This window comes from Poecilia latipinna, unplaced genomic scaffold, assembly GCF_001443285.1.
Source record: "Poecilia latipinna isolate Pla-1442-1.1 unplaced genomic scaffold, P_latipinna-1.0 Scaffold4612, whole genome shotgun sequence".
Lineage (NCBI taxonomy): Eukaryota > Metazoa > Chordata > Actinopteri > Cyprinodontiformes > Poeciliidae > Poecilia > Poecilia latipinna.
This window is the reverse complement of record NW_015117228.1, coordinates 1-21,104: the sequence shown is the minus strand read 5'-3', so window position 1 is coordinate 21,104 and position 21,104 is coordinate 1. Positions and strand designations below refer to the sequence as shown.

The following is a 21,104-nucleotide window of genomic DNA, read 5'->3' as shown; positions in this document are numbered from 1 at the left end:
ACATGAACACACTATCTCGGCAAACAGCTAAAAGACACGCATTCGTTCTTTTCTCTCGCGATGTTCAGCGAGACCAACCAAACCTGCAGTGCATGAGGAAGCTTTTCCGTCTGCAAACACAATAATGGCTGCCGCCCAGCTGCTTTGTTGTAAGGCTAGCCTACAAGTCGAAACCGGCGTATTAACGGCGTCTGCGTCTTTGCTTTGATACATTTGTTACTTCAGGTGAGAGATAATTATGCAAAATGCGCTAATAATACCGTTTTCAGACATATTTACCTACTATCTGTTTGATGTACTTTGCTTTTCAGCGCAGCGCTTCGGAGGTTCCGCTATTCTCTGCGCAAAACAATAACGAAATTGCACGCAAAAACGACTTTTTGCAATGTAAATGGTCAGTTGTAGTCGGTCTTGTGCGGCGTTGGCAGTTAATGTAAATTTTTTGAGTAGGTTAAAATATAATTTTCGAGACTAGTTATACTGTCGATGCCCAATAACAAGTGTCTTGAATCGGATGTTTCTTCGTAGAAGGGAACACTTTTTTTAAACGACGAATAACTTGCCTCGGCCACATTAGATAGAATAAAAATGTAAACGGAAATTTAACGACAGGTCTGAAGCAATAACATGATGATGCTTCTTCTTTTAGCTGTTTTTTGAATGCAGTCTGGTTATGGATTGTTAAAGCAGATGACCCTGTCAGGATCTTCGCGTTGGTTCATTTTTTTCCTTCTTTTTTTTTTGGCAGATTTTAGCTCAGAAATATTTTCCTTAAGGCCTTCTTGAACCAAACATGTCTTTATTTTGAGGTGCACGTCTGCGCAATAAAGCCTGGCTGATCCTGTTTTATAACGGTTTATTAACGGCACCAGTTTCCCTTGCCATGTCACGCTTTATTGGATATTCTGTCTTCTGCAATCTGTGTTGCTGTCTCATTGTTGGCTCCATGCAAGGTTATGCAAGAAATGTGTCACCCTTAAGTTCGTGAAAGAATGGACCCACTTGAAAGTAATTTGGCCCACATGAAGGCTAGTGATTGGTTTGTGAGGGGATTTTTAGATGCAGATGCTGGATCACTGCACAATTCAACCCTAAAATATTTGACTGAAGTTACAGTCACACCACACGTTCTTTACTCATAGAGGAAGCAGCAGTACCCGCCAAGAACCCTTCCATGAACATGCAAACTCCATCCAGAATGACCCCATGTCGAGATTCAAACACCTGACCTTCTTGCACCAAGGCAGCAGTGTTTACAGTACCAACTGACCCAAGAAAAAAAAAATCAATATTTTTAGACAATAAAAAGTGGATTTTAATCATAAGATAACTTAATAAAAAGTTAAATACCTTTTTATTTCTTGTGAAATTTTTTCTATAGTTAAAAATGGATAAAGAAAAAATACAAAAGGCATTAGAATGGGGGAGAGAGGCATCAATATAAACCACAGCAGAATGTAATAATTGATGAAAAGGAAATGATAAAAAAAAAACACTGCAGCAAAACCAAAGATAAGTTACTTACATTGTGTATTAGACTTAAAACAGATTTTTCTTACTGTTTTGTTCTCAACCTCTTACTGGGAATGTTAGCATTTTATGTAGCAACATTTTTATCAAATTTTTACATCAAGAAGACTGGAAGCCCAACTAAGCGGCTGCATATAATTGGATTTTAAAGCAACAATTCATTTCCCTTCAACTCTAACAAGCTACCAAAAATCGAGGCAGTCTTTAGCAGTTGAATTTTTGTCGGTAAAACCATTTTTGATCGAGTTTGTCGTCGTCAGTTTTCCATGTGAACTTAGTCTTTTGTCTGCCGAGGCTGAACTGGGAGACAGGAAACTCATTTCCACTTCCTCCATCTGCTTTCTCAATCTTTTCCCTACAGTAAGTGATGGTGAGCACACAGAGCAGCGTGCTGCGTGTTACTGCCCATACTCTGGTTGTCCACTTCGCTGTTGGCTCTAAGGGAGAAACACTGAGTGGTTGTTTGTCCTCTGCAGGATTTATGCAATGGATCGACTCACTTTTGTTCTCTGCTGTCTCTTCAGTTGCATCAGTGGCATTGCTGCTCTCCCACAATGCATTGCCAGAGGCGTTTGTGTTCATCCGACAGACCAGTATAACCATTACCTCCACTCCTTCTAGCCCAAGTCAGAGCAACAAAACTAGAAGGTAGGTGTCTTAAGCTAAACATAATATGTATCCTATGTGAAAAATATTGAAATACAAAAGTCCCATGTAAGGAATTTGTTTTTCCTAAAAGAATGAAAGTTGTGGTGAGGATGTGTAGGAAGTCTTTATATGCAGCAGCTTAAAAGTAAAATCCAGTTTTGAACCTTTATGCATTTTTTGCTACTGTTCATCTAGTGTTCACTGAAGGAATGCTGTGTTGTTGCATTTTAGGCAATAAAATGTTTATTTCTGTATGTATTTGTAGCCCTAGATTTCACTAAGGTCAGAGCTCATTGTGTCTTTATTCTCCAGCCTTGTGAAGTTGTCAAATTTTGTCAGGTTTGGTTTGCTGTGTGACTCCCCACTTGAAAGGGATAGTTTATCCACTGTGAAGTTTGAACTGGATTTCACTCAAAGAGCCCTTTAATTTGGTTGACTCATCTTTATTTTTGTATGATGGTCCACATAGCTGAAAAACCGGCTGTCTTTCACAGTTTGTAACAGTTTGTACAAACTTTTGCACAGTTCTGAATTTGTATGCTACCAGCACTGTTTGCTTCTGATGCTCTCAAACCAAAGTGACAGGTCAGTCACACCAAAAGTACCTGCACTCTGATTGCTAGGAGATTGAGTCCACCTGGTTCTCCTCACTAACAGGCAGAGAAGCTGCAGAAAGGTGCAGCATAGGGGAGTGGCAGAGGAGAGCGGTTACCTAGCAGTTCACCAGAACAGAAGTACTATAGGAGAATGCTGCTCTTGTGCCAGAAGGGGTTTCCACAGAGTCAACAAGACTTTGCACTTTTGAATACATTTACTTAATTTAGCGGCTGTTTTTGTTTTCTGCGAAAATTTTCAGACATGATTGTACTGCTGTAACAAGTCTAAGTGTTAGATTTATTACATAAGTCTAATGCTTATGGTCTGTTTAGAAATACAGTGTGATTTCTAAACAGATATTGGTTTAATTTCAGTTTAGAAATCAGGCAGATTTAAGCCAACGACTCTCTTTCCGTTTCCTTTCTTCCTTCCAGGTTCTCCCTTGTCTCAACTTGTTTATTAATTAACTGCAGCTATGTCTGGTTCTGGTGACTTACCAGGTGAGTACTGATATGGATTAATGAAGGTCAGTTTTAAATTGATAAATCAGTATGTGCTCTGCCCATGCGCAGTATCTTCATTATTTATTTTTTTTTTAAAGATGCGTCATATGTAACGAAAGCCAAACAATAAAGGCTTATTTGATTCTTATTAGGTTAAGGGTTTTATTAAAGAAGAAATATTTAACTTGTATAAAATGATTAAAAATGTATATTAGTCACAAATGCAAGTTTAGTTTGATCTGAAACAAAATGTTTTAATTGACTTACTGAACATGATTACGCCTCCTTTCTGCAGAGATTTACCACAGGTCATTTTCTGCTCTGTTAATGTTTGTATCTGTTCGTTGTGGGAATATTCTGACCTAAATATCAACAAAACCAAAGTCCCTCAGTTGCTTACTTTGTTATCAGAAAAACCGCCTCAGACCAGAGCTTTAAAACTTGGCAACTGCTTCTGGACCTCATATGAACCTACAGCTGCAACCGCCTGCAACCTCATACCTAAACCAACTATTAACTTTATTCTGCTGTGACTGGACAATATTTATGTTCCTAACTGAATCATATTCCATGTCATCAGATAGTATTAATAATTTAACATGTAACTGAATATGTTGAAACTTTGCTTTTAAATTGTTTTGCGGTCAGGACACCCAATAAAACGAGCAAAACGAGTTATTTTAGGAAGGATAAGGTCCGTCTGTCTCAAGTTAAGTTATCAAATGGAATCAAGATCATTTCTATAATGAATTTTTCTTTAAATTTTGTTAAATCCAATTTATAAACTAAGTTTTGCAGCGTTTTGTTTTGGGTTTTTTTGCTTTACTTTTAATATTTTTTTTAACTTTAAATTTGTGTTTTAACATTTTATTTTCATAATTGATTTCTTTCTAAATATTTATTTGTAAATAAACCAATTCATCATCTAAAATTTCAAACTCTTTGAAAAATAATCCTTAGAATTTCCTTGTGAGTGACTTATTTCAGGTCCATGTTCACGAGATGAGATTTATCAACTCTTAATAGACAGAAGCTTAATAGATTTAATCTGTGTGCCTATAGCAAACTAATATTTCCCTAAGGAGCCATCAGTTGATCAATTTTCACATTTTTGTCATCCAGATGAGCTTCGGACACCATTTCTGTTTTTGATGGTTTTGCTTTTTAAAATCATCATCCGAACATTTTCTGAGTTAGAGACGATTTCCCTGCTTATTTTTTAGCTTAAAATATGGAACAAAACGTTGTTGGATATTTTCCTATTTTTAGAGCCTTTATTCAGAAGTTTCAGTTTTTTTCTTTCAAGTGATTCAGTCCCTTTAAATATTTTGTTGAGACCGACTCCAAGCACAAAAAACATTAATGTTAACCTTAAGCTTTTGTCTACTTTGTTCTGAGCCGCTTTACTACGGTGAAATCTCTCCATTCTGGAGATGAAGTAATATCACAATGAAAGAGGACAAAATATGAAATTATCTCTGCAGCCATCGAGGGTTCTGGGATGGGTGGGATGAAGCTCCCCGTTGGAATGACTCGACGGGCCCTCAGCTACGACGACAACCTGGAGGCCCCCATGTCCACGCCACCCCACGACATCAGCATCAACAACCTGTGGAGGCGGCCTGTAATACCGGAGAGGAAGTTCTCCCAGCTAGCTGAGGTAAAACACTTTTCCATTTCCACGCCTGATCGTTTCCCAACAGGTCCACTTTCAGTCTGACTGTTTGACCTTATAGGAGGATGAAGGCGGCGCCGTCAAACAGGCTGCCGGGCAGGATGGCGCCCTCTTCAAGGCTCCAGCTGTAGTGAAAACTAAGGCTTCGTCCATCATCATGAATTCTCTCATCACCAGTAAGTTAGAGCTCCTATAATCTACGTAACGACCCTTTATTAGGGTGGAAAGTTATCCATGCTATCTGAATATTTTCTAAATCGGATTATTTGATCAAGACATGAAAATAGATTTTGCTATCAAGCAGCTTTCCACTAGAGTGACTGTATTGTCGTCTGCCCTCAGAACACACTCAGGAAAGCATGTACAAGTTTGAGCAGACGGCGGGCCTCACCGACACCAGTTACACTCCACACAAAGGCCTGACAGCGGAGGAGACGAGACACCACCACCGCGTCCCCGAGTCCCTCCAGGTCAGATCAGCACGTCAGTAATAAAACATGAGGAGACAATAGTGTGCTTTATATGCTGGGTTTAAAGGCCAGCTGACCAATAAGAGCCACAGATCACATGAACAGGGTGACCGCACACCCTTAAAAAAAGTCTTAAATTCATGCATTCAAAATTAAGGCCTTAAAATGTCTTAAATGTATTCAAAAACATGTAAGATGGCCTTATATATGTCTATCACAGGTCTTAAATTTTGTCTTGGCAGAGGTATTAATCTCGTATTTTCTACATGGTTAATTTTTTTTGCAGGACTTTTGTGTCAGGCAAACATCCGCTTGCTGTTGAAATTCTCCTTGTGGAGTGGAAGGCAAATAATGCATAGTTTTCAAATATTATAAAATAAGTCTCGGTGCACATTTGTGTTCAGACCCCTGGTTGTTATTGGGGGCTGCAAAAGACTGGAGTGGAGATCAGCTTCACGTAGGATAGCCAGCCTAAACATACATCCAGAAATACTATGGAGGGGATAGCTTGAAAGTTCAAACCTATAGCAAATTTAGAAGCTGCAAAATTGCTTCTCCTGATTTTAATATATTTTGCAAACAGGAATCTGGTAGATTTCAATCTCAGCAAAATATCAATGTACAAAGTATGGACTCGGGCTGCTGAAAACAAAAGCAGACACACTTCTCAGAATGTTAAATGGAAAAAAAAAAATCAAAAATCATCTTTCCTTGTCCTTCCATATCTTTTTGAGTTGCTCTGTCACATAAAATCCCAATAAGATCCAGTAACGTTTGTTATGTAATGTCCCAAAATGTGGAAAAGTCCAAAGGCTATGAATGCTTTGGCAAAGATCTGTATCAGATGTAGCAATGCTAGATAACAGATACCTCTGTGATGTTGTGTAGAAGCTGCAGATCCAAAGCCTGGAGGCCAGAGAAGAGAAATCCTCCTCTGCCCAGTCGACTCCATCGAACACTCCGCACAGCTCGCCGAAGCAGCAGCGCAGGTACACATGCAGCGTTCAGCTTCCTGTGGTCTGAGCCCTGCTTCAGTGCATCGGCGTGACCTGGATAAGGGACTGAAAGCTGGCATGCTGTTTGTGTTGGTTTGCAGAGGCTGGTTCGGGAGTACGGGGTCAGAGGTCAGCATCAGCTCCTCTAACAGCAGTGTAGACATGGGAGGAGGAGGAGCGGCTGGAGATCCAGGCGTAAGTGGAGCGGTCGAGCGGTGGGGCGTGTTTGGGCCTCGACTTCCTGTCCAGAGTTCAGCCTCTGACGTGGGATCAGACGGCTCTGCTGCAGGTAACGGCAAAGGCCTGCAAATGCTTAAATACAAACAGAAACAAATACTAGCAACACAAACTCACTTTATCCATGACTGAGCTGTTCACGCATCCTTAGTAAGTCCTACATCTGTGTATCTAAAACTAAGGCCATAAAATGTCACAAATTCAGTAGAAAATATCGTGACCTCTTAAAATAATGGTCTTATTTTTTGCCAAAAGTGATTTTTTTTGTTTGTTTTGCTTTAAACATCTTTTGGTAAGAAAGAGGTTGTGATTTTTATTTTTTTATTTTTTTTTTTGCCAAAATTGACCATTATATTAAGAAGGTGATGATATGCATGTTGGCCTTAATTGCTTTAATCACAGGTCTTAAATTTTGTGGTGGCAGGACTCTGTCATACATTCTACATAATTTAATTTCCTTGCAGGATTTTGCTATCGAGGAAACATTTAGTCGTGCCCAGACATCTTCATTGCTTTCTGAGGCTCCCACTAACTAGCTGCTAGCATGCATGTGCTATCTAGAAAACTAGTGTAAATTTATCACTAGTTTGCTGAAGGATGTTTGTCTTAGCCTCTGGCTCATTTCTGTTGCCTCTCCATATGTCCATTCAGTGCAAAATAATTAAGCATTACTACGATGTAAAATATTTAGTTTTCTTTTGTACATTTGTGTCATGATACAGATCTTAAATTGTATTCATAATGGTCTTAAAAAGATCTTAAACCTACAGAAACTGTTTATTTATTATCAGATTGAGCTTCTGCTCCAGATTCACAGCCACATTCTGGGTTAAAGGATGAAAGCAGGACCTTCAGACTAGCAGTAAACACTGATCAACATTCACTTTGTCAGTCGTTGGCCCCTGCAAAGAGTGACGCAGAATTTCCCTCTACATAAACACATGAACACCAGACAGCAGACGCTGCAGAGAAGCTGCTGTTAGATGTTAACATCTGGAATGGTTGAACTGGAGACCTAAAATCTCTCCTCCAGGATGACTCTAGGTAGGTCATCAAGGAATCAGGGAATGATCTCTTCTGGATGTGTTTGGAAATATTTGAGATTTGTTTATCTTCCTGGGAGATTTTAAATTTAAGTTCAGAATATATTTTTTTAATTAGCTATAGACATCTTAAAACAAGAATTGCTACAAAAGTGCAAAGCAAATAAAAATGCACTATTTCCAAAGTAAACACGGGGATTAGAAATGTATAATTTCAGCAGTGAGATATAACAGCTCAAAAATGCATTTAAATAAGAGTAGAGTGAGTCAATCTTTAACTGTTCCTCTTTGTACAATCTTCAGATTGTACTGAGTCCTCTCCTGTGCTAACCTCTGAGGTCTTCTATAGGATGTAGATCTATAGACCGAGATGGTATTGGATGAACTCTGACTGTGTCTGATGACCCATTTGTCTTGATTTGGCCACACGCTGGGTCATTATGCTGCTGAAAGCCATAATTTTGATGGCTACAGTCTTTGTTCTCCTTGACCTGAATATTGTGTTTGATAACATTGACCATGTAGTTCTGATCTGTGTGCAGTGATGGCTGCCACAGCCCTACCATGTTCTGAATCTTACCTAACCAGTTGGAGTGTTTCCAGTCTAACTAGTTGATTTCTCCTCAGCTGCAGCTCAGATTTCTTTTGGAGTCCTCCAAGGCTCCGTCTTTGGTCCAATGCTGTTTTTTTTATTATATTTATTGCCACTGGGGATGATTTTTTTTTTATTCAATTTAATTAAAAACTACTTTAAGACCTACATGAATTGTTTAAGGAAATGTTCGCTTTCTTCTGTGCAGAGAAGTTCCAGATAATCTGTAGAGCTGTGTGGTTTTGAGGCAGTAGCCAGTTCTTTGTAATCAGTTTGACATGTCTGCCTTTCTTAAAGGGCAGGTTCTCTTGTCTTTCCCATCTTGAAGAGTGGTTAAAATAAGCAAGCCTCTGCGTCGTATTTAGGCCGGAAAGAAACAGAACACCATTGATGACAAAGTAGAAGTTGCTTGAAATTTGTATTCAGACAATCTAGAAAATATGCTTCAGTAAATTTTTTTAGTGATTATTGATGATTTTTCTTTTTTTTTTTTTTTTTTTTTTTTTTTTTTTAAATGTAGTTCATTTCAAAGTAGAGTTTTTGCATATGCTGACTGCTGCGTTTTTCTCCCAGCAGGCTTTGCCATCCAGGCGTACCGTGGAGCCCAGAAGCCGACCCCCATGGAGGTGATGAAGTCGCAGGCCACGCGGCTGGCTGACAACCCCCAGAGGGTGTCCCCGCCCAAAATGGAGATCCCCACGGTGGAGGGCCGGCGGCAGGGAGCGCGGCCACACAAGCTCAAACACCGAGACATGAACATCCTGACGCCGTCCGGCTTCTGAGACAATCGCCGTTAATACGACCAAGGTCCCACGACATGACAAAACCACCCTAGAGTCCCTCATTTTACTGTTCACATTCCCTTATTGTTCAGGTTCAACAGAAACATGAGTCTTACCGTTTCCAAAGAAATTCTTTTTGTGCTTGCTGCTCATTTGATGTTTATATTTTCTATATATCATTAATAAAATAAACTCCAGTCAGACTGAAAGCATTTTAAACCCCCCTAAGTTTTATTTATTTATTCAGGAGGAATTCAAAATTTATTGAAATCCATTGAGTTTGTAACTTCATGTGAGAATTGTGACCATCTATCATAACTGTAACGTCAAACAAGTGGGTAGCTGAACTCCAGCTGAAGGATTTTCAGAACCAGAGCTCTAAAGTTCAGCCGTTCGGCAGCTCAGACTGGGTTCATGCTAGAACATATAGCTTCAGTTTGCTAATCTGTAAAAATAATGTTAAATATTTTCTTCTCTCATGTTTTTGGTTTATGTCGCCTTGTTTATTATGTTGATCATTTTTAACCAGCTTTTTTTGTTTGTTTTACAAAAAATAGCTAGCATGAAAAACATTGTTTCACCTTAGGATTAATTCACCCTCGTTTCATCCCTTCCTGCTTCACACTCATGTACATTACTCATTTTTGGTTGTTTATATTTTTAGTCAAGTATTTTCATGAATAATGCAGATAAATGTGCATAAAAAGTCAAATCACATGTAAAATGTAATCTAATTCCGCTTTATTTCATCTTATTTCCATTAATCCTTATGAAATATGACATCAATGCTCCGATCAAACCAAAATAACTCAGAGAAACTTTTTATGTTGGATGTTATTTGAGTCACATTTCCTGAGCATTAGAGCCGTTGCAGATGAAAGATGAAATGAAAGACATAATGTGGCCAAACTCAGAAATTCTTATATTATCTTCACATATTTATGAGAAAACAATTAGATATTCTCCAATGTTGAATGTAGAATGCTAACACAGGAAAAAAATTAAGTAATTCTACACGATTAAGGCATAAATTGTGATAATTAAGCTGATGTATTTGCTGACTTTATGTAATCAGACATATGCTACAGAAAATGCAACAATTGTACATTTTTCCTGTATGTGAACATCTCCAGTGTTCAGACTCAATGCAGCTTCCCTCATACTGTAGAGTTTGTAGTTTTCTGAGCTCAAACTTCTTGTAAAGAAATTTGAAATTTTCACAAATTGAACTCACTTTTCTCCATTATTTTTACTGACGACTGCATTTGAAGGATTTTGTTTTTTACGTTTTTTGGACTTTAAAAACTGCTGTGTGTATTTTCTGCATCTCACAGAAACCTTGTCACTTATTTTATATATATATATATTTAAACACTTCAAATATTTTCTCCCTAAATAACAAAATATGGCCTTACTGCCAAGTTATCTTAATTTAGGCAAGTTATTTGCTGTGCTGCCTGGTTTGCAGATGATGGCTAACATAATATATAAAAGTTTCTGTAAGATTACACGTGCAAAGCATCTTCATTAAGCACTTTTGACCATAAAGTGAACCTTTTTTCTTCTTATTACTATTTTCTGGTAATAAAATAAAATAAATCCTGAAAGTTTACCACTTGTAACTGCTGTGGTGATATTCAGATGCTGTCATTCTGTGTGGTCACTAACTGTTGATATTTGATGTACTTTCCATTTGTTAAAGATGAGTCTATAGTACTTGTGTTTACAGGTGCTCAGTGGTCAGTGTGATACTCTCCCCCTTTAATCAGACTGAAGCATCAGTTTAATGTTCTGTCTGTAGGCATGACTCAGTCCTGATAGAAAGTTTCTGTCAGTTCAGTGATTTTTATTTTATATTTCTTTTCGATTTTTTTTCTTTTTTACTGTCTGTACAGTTTAGTTCACGTTGCTGGCACAGTTTGACAATAAATATTTCATCCTCTGTGGAAAATAAAAAAGTCTCAGCTTCATTGTTTTTGGTTTAAAAAAAATTATTTTAACAAATTTCATTGGCACTTCATGACAAAGATAATTTCCACGTTGATCACAGTAGATCTCATCCTCCTGTGAAGAGACCTGCTTTCAGTTTTCATTTAATTCATATCAGATTAACTGGCAATAAATAATAAAAGAAAGTGGATTAAAATAGGTTTTATTAGAAAAGTGTTTTCATGCAGAAACGGTGGTTTCAGGTTTCAGATGATGATAATGCGCAGACATAAATATTGAGTCCAGGCAGATGTGATTTGAAATGTGCAGGTTTTTCACGTGTCTCAAGAAATCAGAATGTCGACATGTATGTGATTTAACCAGGTTTTATTTTTTTAATGTAGTATAAAAAAATTCTAATGAGCCCAATTTGGGTTTTCATTGGCCACAATCATCAAAAGTAACCTGTGAGTAATGAATCAATGTACAGTGGACGCCCACCTATTTAAAGTCCACTAGTTGTGTATTCTTCACTGCTTTTTGTTGGATTTCTCATTCAATAGGTCGCCATGCAGGGTATGGAGATGGGACCTTGTAGGTTTGTAAATGTGCTCTTAAATTAATAAAGATGGAACTAAAAATATTTACTCATAATTCCTAAAGATTTCCTAAAAACCAAATTAATAAAGTGTTGGAATAATTTTAGTTTTACATATTATAATTTATGAATTTTATTTAATTTCCACCACCATTTTGTAAAGAGCACAATTGTATTTAATATCAATATGTTAACTATGTTAAACAGGTCATGCTGACACGTTAAATCTTTCATACATCAAGTCTGAGCTTTTTGGAGTAATTAAAGGTGGACAGTTTTGACTAAAGGATATGTGGAACATAAAACTGATGCTTTATCACCTGGAGACACCTGGGACTGACTGAGTCTCAGTCATCACAGGCTTCAGTGTGCTGCCTGAGTTTCCTAGGAAGACGAGAATTAATTTGAGATTTAAAGGCAAATTTTTAAAAAATCCCATCAGATCTGACCTTTAATAACGTGAACCTCCACTAATGTGATGTTCTTATTTCTGTTTTCATACCATTAACTCATCTTGACATAATCCGTCCGCTGCTAACTGCAGCTTCTTTCTTCCCTTTTTCACTCCTGCTGAGAAAAACAGTCTTTCAGTCTTCAGATGCTTCCTCCTCCAGCTCTTCCCAGATCTCCTCCTCTTCTCCTTATTTCTCCATATGTCCTGAAGAACAGCTCCATCTCCCTCTGAAGGGTGGTGTTCCGGCGGTCTGCGTCTGCCTTGGCTCGCTCCATGTTTCTGATCTTGATCTCTGCCACGCTCTGGCTTCGCCTCTGCTGCTCCAGACTGAGTCGCAGAACGGCAACTTGCCGTTCGAGGGCGCCATTGCAGCGCTCCAACCTATAATCCATGAATAAATGACACGGAGTGACCAAAGTGTTGCACCTCTTCATTTACAGAGAATAGTGTTCAGATTTCCTAAACCTTTGTATATTTTTACATCTTAATTTTGTTGCAGCACCTCTGCATTAGCAGTGAGCTGGTTGCAGTTTTCTGACCGACTGCTGACTACCAATCTTTAAAAAGCCTGACCTGCCGACTGATTGTGGCCGATTCTGATATTTTCGTCTGAAATGTTGCTAAATATAGCAAGGACATCAGTGAGTTGGCAACAGTGGGGTAATTAGTGTTAACAGTAAACATGCATGTCCTGGTGAGTGGCTCTGTCAGTCAAATGTAGGGGTAAGGGTAAGTGTTAGGGGTCAGATTGAAATTGTATGAACCTTAGTAAAGTAATACCTCTCAATCCTGTTTTGGTACTCTGCCTTCTGCTGAGCCATCTGCTGCCTCAGCTTGGCCAGCAGAGAATGAGTGTCCCTCGACTCTAAATGAGACTCTTGAACCTGGAGATCCGGAGCCCCAGAGGGGAGGAAGACTTCTGAGCTCCCTGTGCTGAGAGGGCTGATGCTGATGACAGAGCAGGAAGCCCAGGAGCTCGGATGTTGCTTGGCACCATTGCCTTCAACTCCATTGTCTTCATGATCATCTTTATCACAGATTTCCTGTTCTCTTCTCTGATTCAGAGGCAACATTCTGGATCTCTTTGGTGGGATATCAGGACTACTGACCCCCAGTTCATCCTTGCTTTTATCTAATGGTAGAACTTCACAGGAAGACCATGAGGAAGAGGAGTCTCCTGCCATCCCCAGTTCTGCTTGATCTACCTCTGTTTCACACATTCCAACATTGATTCCTAGAGAATCTAAATCAAAGTTCTCAGTAGGAACATTCTCCAATGTGTGAGACAGAGAGGCTCTGTCCAGGTTGTCATAGACTGAGGGTGTACTGTCCTCCTGTGCTTGACTGCTCCCCCCACTGGCTGCTTCAGGAACCTCACCCTCTTCCTCTGCTCCTCTGCAGCTCCAGGAGGCAGAGGCTGCCTTTTCTTGGCGTTGCCATCCCATTGCCCCCTGATTTGAGCTTTCGGTCTGTAGCTGGGGGTTGGTTGTTGTGGCTTGAGCATTTGCAGAAGATGAACCCTGCCCAGAATGGTACTTGTAAAAATCTCCTTTGTGCCTCCCAGGGTGGTGGTTGATGGACTCACTGGAGGAAGGCAAGGGGTAGAAGCAGTTCTCTGGATGGGAGGAAGTGTAGCGATGGCCAAGGTGTTTCTTCTGACCAGAGAGCAAGTCTGATTTACCAGCAGCAGAGAAGATACAACTGCAGGGAAGAAACTTCAACAGTTATTAAAGACAATTCATACTGAAGTCGGATCTTTAATGTTAACTTGAACCTCAAAAGTGAGAAACTGCAAAAACACAAAATGTTAACAAGTATTTTTGGTCTAGTTTCCACTGCAAATATCTTGGTACCTTGAAATAAGACAGAACTAACTTACAATAAACTTTTCAGTACAAGATAGGAGCCTGTTTTAAGTCAATAATTCCTTTATATTGATGAAAAACTACCAGTTATAAGTGAAATAGTTTTCTCATATTATAAGTTTAAATCAAAATATCTTGTGCAAGTTTTCCTCTGCTTACAAGGTTTATAAAGATTCAGATTTCACTTTTCAGCAGGACCAGGTACCTGCCCACAGGCGGATGTTTAAAAAAGTGCTTTGATGGTCATGGTGGCGCTGTGGTTGGTTTTAAACTCATTTACTTAAATAAATTAACTTTTCCTTTGAATTCTATTTTTCAGATGCATCTATTATTCTCTACTTGTGTGAGAATGACTAATCGCCAACTGACTGTTGAATGCTTGAACCCCTGTGTTTTACCTAGAGTGGTCTGCATGTGCGGCTGGTTGTCCTGATTCACTTGAGTGGTCTGCAATAAGAGGCAAAGACAGCTGGCGAAGGCAGGGCGATGGCTGGAGATGGGGTTGCTTCAAAGGCGTTGCAGAAGGATGAGAGCAGGCAGAAGGAGGGAACTTGGCAAACAGAGATTTGTGTTGTCTGATCAGCTCCGACATGAGCACCTGGACCAGTTTTGTAGCTTGGAGACAGACAAGAAGAACTTATTGTCCAGAAGTCAAAGCTAGAAAATGTTGTTGCACTTGCTTAAGGTCATCTATCCTAAACATAAGCAGGAGCTGAAATATTTTTTATCAATTACTGGTTGTGAGATAGAATACCTCTCTTCTTAAGAATATATCCAGGTCTGGATCAAAACCTCCAACATGTCTAAAGAAAGTAAACTTATGTTTTTGGAAGATAATTCCAACAGGTAAAGCACTGAGCATTACCTCTAAACCCAGGAGTACCTCAGGTGCAAGTATCATGGTATGTAAAAATTTATGAAATTGTTGACCGTTTTGACCCAAAACCTGCAGGTGTAAGCTAGAAGACTGACAGTGAAGATGCTAAGCCTTTTTAAAACATCGCCAAGATTCCAAGAATATTTTTAATCAACAAAATAATGGCTTCAAGAAAAATAAAGTTTTGCAATCGACTCACGTCAATTCAGAACCTAATCTGACAGAAAACCTGCAGGGTCAATAGACAACCATGAGAGACAAAGTTTATCAGTGATGCTAATGTTTCCTGGCAACTGAGAAAAATGGAAAAATTATGTAAATGCATTAAGAGTTAGTCTGCAAAAAGTAAATTCATGATTTCTACAGACTTTCTTACCGATTATGCTTTTAATTTAGGAGTAAAAAAATATTGACATGTTCTAGAGCACTGAAAAACCTTTATGAAGTAGTAGTATTTTGAAATAAGCAAAAAATATTAAATAAACTGCTGCCAGTTTACCTCCCATGATGCTTTGTGGGTCTTCAGCTTTGGCTCGAAGGATGTTTGGTCCAAACACGGTTGCCAAGTTCTGGACGTTCATCTTGTTACTGCTGGAGCAGCTCTGAACCTCATTCAGAAACCTGCACACACACATCCGTTCCTCATGAGCTGCACAAACAGAGAAGCTGGTTCCAACTTTGAAACAATCTGCCTTGATTTAATCACCAAAAATGTCAAAACTAATGAAGTCAGACAGATCATACTGGCAGATAAAGTTGAGTAGGTTGAAGTTTGCGACAGGTAACTCATGAAGAAGATTCGTCAACTCCTCCAGACCCTGATGGAGGACATGGAGATAAAACAGAAAGAAGAAACCTTTCTAAAATAAAACACTCATTAAACCTCATGTAATCTGAGCAATGTGTTTTCACCAATAGTTGTGTTTTACATCAGTCTCTGTGGTGTGGTGCACTGAGTGATTACCACTGTACGGTCACTTAACAGCTTCTGACCGCAGAGCAGAAAGTCCTGGTAGTGGCTGTAGGGAACCAGAGGTTCTGGTAGCTGCCTGAGGTAGAGCTTCAGCAGTGATGCCACAGTGTGGACGTCTGTCCCGCTGCAGACAAAACACAACACACCAGATTCCTTACCTAAACAGCCAAGCCCCCCAACTCAAAGTTAACATTCACACTTCAAAGTGACTGCAAACAAATGTACAATTATACAACCATATATATCTTTGAATAGTAGAAGTAGAGCCTCTTGCATAACCAACAAGAATGCAGCAAGTGGTTTCTGGATAGTAACATTTGTCTTTTCCAGCAGCCATACTACATCGCATACAGCAGTAAATCCAGCTGACCAAATGTGCTGGAGCTCTGCTTTTGTTGCTAGATGACAGACTATTTGCCGCTGGAGTTGTTAGGTAATAAACTGAACTTCACTGGGGTTGCCAGGTGAGGGGGATCTTACATTCTGGAGGTTTTTGTAACAGGTTATTTTTCAATTACCAAAAACATTAAATTATTGACAAAAACACTTCTGGGTGTTTTATAAGTGCTTTAATATACTTTTTTGTTACGTTTATTAATCACTGAAGGGCTTACCAACATATATTCAAAACACATTGTCACAACAAAACAGTCTGGAACATCTTCCAGGTCCCTAAGGTGTTTGGTTCAGGTCTACTCTTCATTCTCAGAACCAGAATGAAATATTGAGAAGCAACATTCAGCTTTTATGCTTATCTAATCTGGAACAAACTTCCAGAAAACTGCAAAGATGCAGAAACACTTAGTTCCTTTATATCAAGGCTAAAAACTCACCTGCTTAGAGTTGGCTTTGACTAGTTGTAAGTGGCACATTAATCAACATATTCATGATTTTGATGTTGGCATTTGACAAAATGTAAAGTTTATTGCTAGTTTCATAATTGGTTACTGTATTGTAGTTTTATGATGTAAAGCACTTTGAACTGCTAATGTTGCTGAAATGTGCTATACAGATAAACTTGGCTTTACTTGACTTAAATGGGATCTGAAATCTGTATAAGAAAAAGAGAAGGAGCTGAACCTGTCAAAAGACGGCCTTTCACCAGAATCAAAAGCCTCCTGTAGCTCTTTCACCAGACTGGTGCGTCCAGGCTGGCGAAACAAGCCCACCTCATGCAGACCACGTTCCCGGATAAATGTCACACACTGCTCCACCACCAGAGGAACCAAACGCACTCCATACCGACGCTCATACAGCACCGTCTCATCCAGACGTTGCCCAAAAACCCCTGCAACAGAAACAGAAATCCCTCCCTTACGATAAATCCTAAAATCATACTGGAGTTCTCTGTTTTTGTTAAGCTTGTAAGAGTCAATAAATGTTTTGTGTTAGGGTCTCCAAGTAATACCAATGAACACATGAACCATTTTGTGTGTGTTAGTGAGTTCCCACCTGTGAAAGGGATCCAGACTCCCTTGTTAAGGCTCTTCAACCACTCGTCACCCTGACCAGCGCTGTTGGATAGGAAGAAATAGGAGCCTGGGCTGGCCAGCACATCTCTGTTACCTACATTTACACAATAATAAATCATATATTTTCACTTAAGATGTCATTCTCAGTGGGAATCATCATGAATCAATTCCTCCTGCCTGGGATTTAAGATTAGCCAGTATGCTAAAAAGAAATCTTTTTTTAAAACTTGCATTTTATTATATGTAGAAACTTTTTTAGGCATTATAGTGACAAGAAATTGTTTCAAAGGATAAAGTTGAACTGTTTCTGCTTTGAATCATGCTTAGTGGTAGCTTTCTGGCTAAGCTAATCAGCTAATGAAGCTAATATTCAGAATAAAATTCTCTTTAGATTGTCTCTACTTTTAAAGCCACAGCGGCTAATCACAAGTCAGTTTGTTATTCAACTGGTTAAAGAGCAAACTGTATTTTAGCATCAATAATTGGTATTTTAGCAGACTTGTGAAATATTGATTGGATTTTGTAACAGTTATAAGACCAAATATTTATTGATGAAGACACAGTTGAACTCTTTCTAGCCTTACTTAAACATGTCCTCAATGTTTAAGAAAGTTTCCAACTAATACCAACAGCTCAGTTCTCACTAATGAGCTGTTGTTTGTCACTATTTTCAGACTCTTAAATGTCATTGACGTTGCTTTTCATCTGTTCTTGAATCTTCTTGAAGGAATGATATACTGCTTTTGAGGTTTTTCAACCTACTTCGTGTTGTTAGACAGGTTCTACATAAATTATTTTTTGCTTCCACACGTCTGACAGCATTCAGGAAAGACTGTAGCTAGAGAAACTGAAGTATGCTTAAACACATTACATTCATGACTAACAAAGTTTGGGTTGGGTTGTTTTTTTTCACTTAGCTAATCATTATTTTAAAACTGCATTCTTTATTTACTTTGGTTATCTTTGTTGATCTGTAGGAAGCAAGAGCAGAACAGTAGATGTAACCTTCAATTGCCCATCATGCCATCACACACTTAAACACTGTCCTCTTTCTAGTTCCCATCATCCTTAGCTTTCTGTCCCTCTCAATGTCAATGTACACACACACACGCACACACACACACCCCCCACCCCCACACACACAACAGGACACACAAGACAAGAATCTCAAACTTCCTGACTCAGCATTTAACTGTTTTCCTTGGTGGATGACACATGCAACCAGAGTTTGAGAGAGATTGGGGGTTAACATGCCAACTGTGTGTATTTCTTACCTTTGTGGCCTGTACTGTCATATTTCCAAGACTTAAAGCAGCTGAGTCCCATGCTGCAAACACTTCTGGCCTGGTTGAAGATGCTCAACCCAAAGTGATGATGTACTTTACAGAGTTAAAGAGGAATTAATAAATAAAATAGGTCACAAATACATTTGACAAAAAAAAAAGAAATTCTGGATAGAAAGAGACGCACCATCAAGTTGATGCTGAACAATCATGGAACAATTAAATTGTAAAAAATTAGGAAGAAAACCAAAAGGTCTCTAACACGGATCCACAGACTGGTTTTAGAAGTTTGGAGTTTGAATCAAGACTTTTGCCAAACTTTCTGCCACTGAAAAAAGTCTCTTTTTCAAATTATGTTGTTTTCATCAACATTTTGATCTACAAATGTTTATCTTAGGGGAAAGTTCTCTGTATACAGGTTCTTCCATTAGTAATTCATGGCAATAATTAGGAATTTGATGAGAGGTTTCAAGTTAAAAAAAAAAAAAAAAAAAGCTTATCAAGAGGAGTTCTTGAAAAACAAGCATGGAAAATCTTGGAAAAATCTTTGGTGGATATGATTTCTGTAGAAGTTATTGCATTGTTGAAAAGCTTTTATAGGTACAAATATGCTCACCCCTAAAATGTCCAAAGCAGTCTCTTCAAACCTAAATATGTTCATAAAAGGTTCTGTCAGAAACTGTGGAGAACTTGCCAATAAAAGGGTGTTGATCCTTGACAAGCAAACTGGAATGCTGAAAATCGGTTTGTTGTGTTGTGTCTTTTTTGCAAAATGGTTTTGGATTGTCATTTGTTCTCACATCCCAGTTAGATTCTCATTGATCCTGTAATTGTGGAGAACATATCTTTGCAGAAACTGCACCCAAAACCGTCCCAGATCCAACCTGAGCAGGAGAATTTTCACCTTGCTTCCTATCATTGGAGCGTCTTCTGACCGGCACGCTGTCTTTTCTCCTTGATGTTCCCCTTTAGCCTTTGACACCAGTGAATGGTCGGTAAATGCATCCTGAAGGAACTTTGTTCTTCCTCACCATCTCCAGAACACTTCATCCTCCACGGTGAAAAGACGCCATATTAGTATTCCTTCCTGCATCTCCTCTCCTCCCTTGTCCCCCTCTCTATGTCCTCTGCTTTATTACCTCTTTTACTGGACGTCCCGCACCATTTTCAAAGGACACTTCACACATCAGGATGTCCATGTCTTCGCCAGCCCCTCTTTTTCCTCTCTTCCTTCACGCCATTCCTTCCCTCTCCAGCTGTCCCTGTCTTTGTCCACGTCCAACTTCTGTCTCATTCCCACTACCGCCTTCTGTCTTTCTCTCCATTTCCCAGCAGTGTGTGTGCCCCTTGTTGCCCCCCTCCCCTTTTGCCTCATCAATAACCATGCTGTGTGTGTGTGTGCGTGAAGGCTGTGCATTAGGAAAATTGGATCTCTGCGACGCAGAGCTGTTTTACCAAAGTAATCACAGCTGATGGCAAGAGAGGGAGGGAGATGATCTGGCTGAAATTCTGCAGCGGCTGAAGTATGGCCGTTCACGGCACGAGCACACTCACTGTCACCATCATTCAAGTGGACATAAAAGCCAGAGGAGCCACTCAGCCAGGTCAACTTTTGAACTCAATTATAGTATGAACCTCCAGACAGTCCAATTCAATAAGACTGTTTGACTCAATGTACAATACAGTGTACAGTGAGTTGCAAAAATCGGGTTGCTTATCAATACAAGCAATCAAATATTAACAGCTGTTCAATCAAGAGATTAAATCAGCACAAAATCAATTGTGACTTCGCATCGACTCGTTGCTGTGGGGTTTCTTCTACAGAATTTCAGAGAAAATGTTGCTGGATACATTTCTTGAAATATTCATAAACAAGTGTAATATGGAGGCACATTAAATTTCTATTAAAATTGGATTTAGAATCATTAGATGATAACTGGTGACTGATGATATTTTATAAGAAAATATATTTGAATGTTTTTAATTTTTACCTAGAAATTTTATCCAAACATCAAAAATGTCATACGCACTCACACATTTTTCAAATAACTTTTAAATATTTGGCAGTTTTCCAATTATTCTGTGTTACCAATAGCCATTTAAAGTGTTGATGTCTAAGCATAATGTCAAAACAAATTCTGACCAAATAATTTTTTTTTTTTTTCAGCAGAATTGTTGTCATGCGATGTAATCTGTATTTTGAACCGGCAATAATTTGGACATCCCGAGACTTAAAAGGACCAATTCCCAACTGGGAAGATTGAATACAATCTCTGGAGTGTTTGTTTTGCATAATCATGAGGTGAAATTGCCTGTTTTAGTTTTTAGTTAGAAAAACGGAAGAGTTTGTGCTGCCGGTCAATCCTGGAGGAAAACAGCTTAGAGACTGCAAAGGAACTGAGAATGGGGTGAAGCAGGACGACTGCACTAAATATACAGCCAAAGCAGTGAAAGTCCAGGACTAAATCACAATATGTATGTGTGCCAAGAACTGAGAATTGATGTTAACAAATGTTCTCCATCCAATCAGTGAGCATGAACAATTTTACAAAGAAGCAGCAAAATAACTGAAATGTGCAAA

At 38.9% G+C, this 21,104-nt stretch overlaps 2 protein-coding genes across 4 annotated transcripts; one reads left to right on the top strand and one right to left on the bottom strand.

Annotated features, from left to right (window-relative positions):
- The first annotated feature begins 68 nt into the window (after window positions 1-68).
- LOC106942860 (putative monooxygenase p33MONOX) lies at window positions 69-10,159 on the top strand. 2 transcript variants are annotated; one of them, XM_015026204.1, is made up of 9 exons: window positions 69-225; window positions 2,055-2,178; window positions 3,210-3,275; window positions 4,763-4,938; window positions 5,015-5,129; window positions 5,296-5,423; window positions 6,312-6,412; window positions 6,520-6,707; window positions 8,867-10,159. In XM_015026204.1, the coding sequence occupies exons 3-9, from the start codon at window positions 3,251-3,253 to the stop codon at window positions 9,070-9,072; spliced, it is 939 nt and encodes a 312-aa protein (XP_014881690.1). In that variant the 5' UTR covers window positions 69-225; window positions 2,055-2,178; window positions 3,210-3,250; the 3' UTR covers window positions 9,073-10,159. The 2 variants fall into 2 exon arrangements, with proteins under 2 accessions (XP_014881690.1, XP_014881689.1); XM_015026203.1 differs by having other exon boundaries at window positions 70-225; window positions 8,864-10,159.
- Window positions 10,160-10,366: 207 nt separating this feature from the next.
- Window positions 10,367-18,664, bottom strand: LOC106942859 (rho GTPase-activating protein 22-like). 2 transcript variants are annotated; one of them, XM_015026200.1, is made up of 9 exons: window positions 18,515-18,664; window positions 17,221-17,334; window positions 16,849-17,056; window positions 15,760-15,892; window positions 15,540-15,613; window positions 15,295-15,416; window positions 14,317-14,533; window positions 12,834-13,754; window positions 10,367-12,434 (listed from the first exon to the last, which is right to left on the bottom strand). In XM_015026200.1, the coding sequence occupies exons 1-9, from the start codon at window positions 18,564-18,566 to the stop codon at window positions 12,194-12,196; spliced, it is 2,082 nt and encodes a 693-aa protein (XP_014881686.1). In that variant the 5' UTR covers window positions 18,567-18,664; the 3' UTR covers window positions 10,367-12,193. The 2 variants fall into 2 exon arrangements, with proteins under 2 accessions (XP_014881686.1, XP_014881688.1); XM_015026202.1 differs by having other exon boundaries at window positions 12,343-12,757.
- Between the last annotated feature and the right edge of the window lie 2,440 nt (window positions 18,665-21,104).